The 6,000-nt window shown below is 53.9% G+C and overlaps 1 protein-coding gene across 2 annotated transcripts in view; it reads left to right on the top strand.

Annotated features, from left to right (window-relative positions):
- The first annotated feature begins 491 nt into the window (after positions 1 to 491).
- Positions 492 to 6,000, top strand: part of MXRA5 (matrix remodeling associated 5) — a 29,662-nt gene continuing 24,153 nt past the window's right edge. The window contains exons 1-2 of one of the 2 annotated variants that reach the window (XM_027533533.1): positions 492 to 1,153; positions 4,593 to 4,811. In XM_027533533.1, coding sequence (XP_027389334.1) covers positions 1,107 to 1,153; positions 4,593 to 4,811 — 266 coding nt within the window. In that variant the 5' untranslated portion in view covers positions 492 to 1,106. The remainder of the gene's footprint in view (positions 1,154 to 4,592; positions 4,812 to 6,000) is intronic. The other variant, XM_027533534.1, reaches the window with a different exon arrangement.

Raw genomic sequence — 6,000 nt, 5'->3', positions numbered from 1 at the left:
GGAAGGCATCAATTCTTTGGGTGCTCAGCCTGTTTTTCTCTCTTCCCAGTGACTGCCCTTAGCCTGCCTTAACTCTGCCCAGGTGGTCTCACTGCTAACAGCCCTCACCTGACCCCTTGCCCTTTTTTTCCAGTTCTCCTTCCTCCTGGAAACCAACATAGGTCCTTCTCTGCCCGCTTCCCCTTCTGCGTTACAGAGAGCAGGGTCCTCTCCAGCCTCGATTTCCCCAGCCCTCCCCTCCAGCCCTCCATCTCACTTGCCCCAGCCAGTACTTCGGGGCTCCCCAAAGCGCTCATCCGGGCCCAGCCCCTTCAGGCTCTCCAAACCGGGACAAGAAAAAAAAAGAAAGCATTCCACCTTTTTTTTTTTTTTGGCAGGAGGATTCAGGCTGGAGGAGGGATGGTGGCTGCCAGGAGCCACAGGAGAAGCGGGAGGGCGTGGCCGGGGGCTCTGGTTGCAGCCTCGCCTACGGCTCCTCCGGAGATGCCGGCGGGCGCCCCCGGCTGCCTGCAGCCTGCACTCGGGGTCCGGAGGCGCCGCCAGAGAAAACTCCAGCCCGCCTGGGGGAGCGCAAGCCGTATTCCTTCTCTCTTCCCCCCGTGAAAGGAAAGACACAGTCCTCCTCCAAATCTTGCTGGGAAGGGCGCTCCGGGCGCAGACCTCGGGGCTGTGCGCTCCCGGGTATCTCTCCGTCCCTCGGGTACCCCCCGGAGTTCCTCTCGCGGGTGAGGGGGCCCGGATACTTCCCCACCGCCCGACCCCCGCACCAGCCCCTCCAGCTTCCTCCAGCCGGCCGTGTGTGCGCGGGGCCCCAGCGGTTCGCCCCACCGGCGTGGACGAGTCGTGCCCACCCGGGCCGCGGCGCCATGCGGAGCCGAGAGGAGGGCTGAGCGCGCGGCGGCGGCGCGGCCAGGGTCCCCCGCGCCCCGTCTCCCCGGGGTGGGGCAGGGTGGGGCTGGGCCGAGGCGTGCTCTCGGGGAAGGCTCTCGGCGACGGGAATAAAAGGGCGCCGCGCTGGGAAGCCGAGCCGCTCGCCTCGCCCCCCGGGCAGCAGGACATGGCCCCGGCCGACCCCCGGCGGTGACTCGCGCGCCCCGGCCCGGTGAATGCTCTGGGCGCACCGCTCCGGTGGGTCGCGGCTTCCGACGAACAGGTGAGGACTGAGGGCTGCCTGGGCGCCCCCGGCGGTTGCTGGGGAGGTGGGGGCGGGGGGGCCTGCTCTGTCTGCAAGGGGTGGAGAGAGTTGGAAAGGGGACCGGTATTGCATTGGGGGGAGCAGGGGGCGAGGGCAAAGAAGACTTCTGGAAATGTTTCCTGGCGCTCTTTTAAGGGTACAGCTACCATCCAGAAAGAGCTTTCCTGGTGGCTCAGCTGGTAAAAGAATCAGCCCGCCATGCGGGAGATCTGGGTTCGATCCCTGGGTGGGGAAGATCCTCCTGGAGAAGGAAATGGCAACCCACTCCAGTATCTGGCCTGGAGAATTCCGTGGGGTCGCCAAGAGTCGGACACGACTGAGCGACTAAGCACAGCACAGCACCATCCAGCACAGAAGCTGACGGAAATCATCCCGGAAGATGCACAGACTAGGTCTAAGGTCCCCTTTCCAAAGTGGCCTCTCTCTCCTCCATCCCTGGTTTCCTGGGGACCCCCCGACAAGACCCTCAAGTGTAACCGGCTGCGCTCCTGCGTTGGTGGCGAGGGGCAAGTCACAGTTGCGGGGCCGTCTCCCCAATTTCTCCAGATCCCTAAGACTCTCCACCGCTAACCCCCGCCCACCTCCTCCTTTTGCCCTGCAAAGTGGGGAGACGCAAAGCAACCCCCTTCCTCTGCCGGGGGACGGGGGTGTGGGTGGGTGGGTGGGTGGGGTCTCTGATCCGCGCGCAAGCTGAGGAAGTCAATAGTTTGGGGGAGAGACGCCCTTTGGTGTCCGAGTCTCCGGCGTCGGAGACCCTCGGGGTAACCCGAGCCGCGCTCCGGGAAAGCTCGTTCGTGAAGTCACGGCGCAGCCTGCCCGGGCGCGCCCGGAGCGCGCGCTGGAAGCCGGCCAGGGGCGCAAGGCCGCGCGTCCGGCCCCTCCATAGTCTACCCCGCCGGGTGGACGCCCGCCGACTGCCTCGCGCCCCGAGTCCAGCTTCCCGGGGGTCGCCGGGCGTGCCCGGAGATCGTGCAGACTCAGGGAGGCTTCTCCGCGAGGCCTCGGGATTGGGGTTCAAAGGGGAGCGGGGGCGCGTCCCTGCGGTCTTCTGGCGGGGGGGGGGGGGGGGGCCTGGGTAGAAAGCCGAGCGCCGGGGACGAGCTCCGCCTGCGGGGGGCATGAGCCCGTGTGGAGGGTCAAGCGCGCGGGTGAGGGGCCTGGAGAACCGAAAAACGCTCTGCAGAAGCCGGTCGGTTCCAAGGCGGAGAGGAGGCGCCTGGGCTCGGTGTTTGCAAAGCTGCTTGCACCGTCAGCTCTTTAGGAGCAGCTGAAAAACGAAACGCGTAAGGGCTTCAGAAAACGTCTGTTCCCAGGGCCCCTAAAGGGCGAGAAACGCTGTGCATGCATCTGGGGTGTCCCTACAGCCCGGGAGCAAATAAAGAGTGTTTATGATCAGAAGTCGGAGTTGGCAACCGTGGGGAACCGGCGCATTTCTCTATCCGTGTTTCTCCACCTTCCCTGTGTTGTTACTTACTGATCCATAAACTTCATGCAAGAGTTGCCGAAAGTGTGATTTGATGAAGGCATGACTGATGCATGAAGAAATAGTCACTGACTTTCTAAAGGAGGTAGCGGCTGATGCAAGCTAATATTTTATCTGATCTTTTCCTTCCTTTTTTCTCTTTCCCTATTTTCCCTTATGATCTCCCTTCTTTCCTATCCTTTATACTTCCTTCCCCCCCCCCCCCCTCCTTTTTTTTTTTTGGTCTTACTGACGTTTTTTTGTTTGCCTCAAGATTCTTCATCAGGCTATTCCTTGCCTCTGTCTCTCATGGCACATTTTTCAGACATTTCTCCAAATTTGCTCCCTGGTAAAGAATAATGTTTTTCCCTCTCAACATTTCGGTTCTTCCAAGGGAGGAAAAAAAAATTAAGGAGAGGAGACAAACCCACATACAATGGAATACATTCTGCTTTAGTGAACATCTCTATAAGCCCTTGAAGATGGTATGAGTAAAACTTTAAGGAATGCCATTAAAAGAAGGAAATACTTCTGGTCCTAATGGATTTCCTGAGAAGCTTGTTATTCAGTTATATACAGTATGTAACGGCTCGAGATAAACATCGGAGGTGGATAGATAACAGTTACTTTTATGACTTGAAACATGTTTCAAATAATGTGGGTGTTAGCCGCTCAGTCCTGTCTGACTCTCTGCGACACCATGGTCTATAGCCCACCAGGCTCATCTGTCCATGGAATTTCTCATCGCTATATATAAGCACAAATATATATATATACACATTCATACAAGTATATACTTGTGGGTATATATACATTGTTGTTTAGTTGGGTAAGTCATGTCCAGCTCTTTTGTGACCCCTGGACTGTAGCCCGCCAGGCTCCTCTGTCCATGGAATTCTCCAGGCAAGAATACTGGAGTGGGTTGCCATTTTCTCCTCCAGGGGATCTTCTTGACCCAGGGATTGAACCCTGTGTCTCCTGACTTTCCTTCATTGGCAGGCAGGTTCTTTACCACTGAGTCACCTGGCAAGCCCTTATAAATACATTTATACAAATACATATTTACATATACATATATTTGTATATTTGTGTATATATATAAATTTTTACAAATGCATACTTATGCATATAGGACTTCCCTGGTGGCTCAAACAGTAAAGAATCTGCCTGCAGTGCAGGAGATCTGGGTTTGATCCCTGAGTCAGGAAGATTCCCTGGAGAAGGAAATGGGAACCCGTCCCAGTAGTCTTGGCTGGAGAATCCCATGGACAGAGGAGCCTGGCAGGCTACAGTCCATGGGGTTGCAAAGAATCGGACATGACTGAGTGACTAACCCTTTCCTTTCAGCTTTCATACTTTTATACAAATATATGTTTGTATATATACACCCATTTGTGTATTTGTCGGTATGTACAGGGCTTCCCTGGTAGCTCAGCTAATAAAGAATCCGCCTGCAATGCAGGAGACCCTGGTTGGCTTCCTGGATCAGGAAAATCCCCTGGAGAAGGGATAGCCTACCCACTCCAGCCTTCTTGGGCTTCCCTGGTGATTCAGCTGGTAAAGAACCTGCCTGCAATGCGGGAGACCTGGGTTGGATCCCTGAGTTGGGACGATCCCCCTGGAGAAGGGAACAGCTACCCACTCCACTGGGCCTGTCAAATTCATATCCTCCCTTAAAACACAGCGACATTTCCAAGTTGTAATATCAATGTCAAGAGTGAAGGCTGTATTCTACAGTTGCATTAAACTGAGTGGCAAACGACAATTGAAAAAAAATCTTAAAGTTTGTGTTGCTCCACGCACATGCTTTGCGTCATTCAGACGCCCCATGGTGACGCCTTGGGAAGCTTAGCGTCGTGAGGCACAGTGCAGGTAAAACCAGCTGGCAGTACGGAAGGGCTGTCTGACACCTGGCTTTGTGTGGTTCCCCGACAGGTGTGCCGGGATGGCCCACCCGGACGAGATGCCGATGACATGGGCGCGATGGCGGGCCCTCTCCATGGTGCTGATTCTGCTCTGGGGACGCCCCCACGTGGCACTGGCCTGCCCCCACCCCTGCGCCTGCTACGTCCCCAGCGAAGTCCACTGCACGTTCCGCTCCTTGGCTTCCGTGCCCGCTGGGATCTCTCCACATGTGGAAAGAATCAATCTGGGGTTTGTACCACATTCCTTCTGAGCCATCTCAGCCTCCTCGCGAGCGGGCGGGCGGGTTTCGTGTACGGGTGTGTGAGCACATATGTGACGGTGAGTGTGTATTCGTGTGTGCGTCACTGTGTCTTGCATGATGTGGGCCTAATCAACAGGACATTTATAACTCTACTAAATGTGGTCCTTTGGGGCTAGTATCTGACTTAATCCATCAGCACGAGTCTCTGTCACAAAGCTTGATTATGAGCCATCAGAGACAGCTTCGGCTCCTTGATACATTTCCATTGTTAACAATTCTTTAATGCACTGCAGATGCAAAATATATGATGCATGCATAAATATACTAATAGCGTTTAAATAGATTTCAGCAGTTATTACAAAACGATAAATAGAATGAGTGAGACATCTTCGACTCTGTAAATTATCAGTATGACGCAATCGTGACTTTGATGAAATAAGAGTTCTTTCAGGTTTTGCCTATTTAAAATATTGATGTCTTTTAAACAGTTTTTTTTTTTAATGTATTTATTTATGTGGCTGCATCAGGCCTCAGTTTCAACATACAGAATCTTTAGTTGTGTGACGCCAACTCTTAGTTGAGGCATATGGGATCTAGTTCCCAGACCAGGGATTGAACTTGGGCCCCCTGCATTGGGAGGAGCATGAAGTATTAACCACTGGACCATCAGAAAGTGAAAGTGTTAGTTGCTCAGTCCTGTCCGACTCTCTGCAACCCTATGGACTGTAGCCCACCAAGCTCCTCTGCCCCTGGGGATTCTCCAGGCAAGAATGCTGGAGTGGGTTGCCATGCCCTCCTCCAGAGGATCTTCCCAAGCCAGGGATCAAACCCCCGTCTCTTACATCTCCTGCATTGGCAGGTGGGTTCTTTTCCACTGGCACCACCTGGGACCACCAGGGAAGTCCTCTAAACAGATATTTTAGTGCTGCATTTCGGGTAGAACTTTTACATTTCAATTTTCTTCTATACCCATATGTACTTTCTATACCTAAGTGTCCATTTCCGTGAATTATAGGTACTCATAAAATTTTCATACGAAACCATCATTTGCACAATTCTAATAGTAAACAATCATTTGGAGTTCTTCAGCAAAATATGCTAGCTACTTCCTACCACCTATAAAACAACAAAACTATTTAGGGTTTGATGAACAGACGTATTAGTAAGACAAAGTGA

Source organism: Bos indicus x Bos taurus, chromosome X, assembly GCF_003369695.1.
Source record: "Bos indicus x Bos taurus breed Angus x Brahman F1 hybrid chromosome X, Bos_hybrid_MaternalHap_v2.0, whole genome shotgun sequence".
NCBI lineage: Eukaryota > Metazoa > Chordata > Mammalia > Artiodactyla > Bovidae > Bos > Bos indicus x Bos taurus.
Note: the sequence above shows the minus strand (reverse complement) of the source record. Positions and strands in the feature narration are given on the sequence as shown.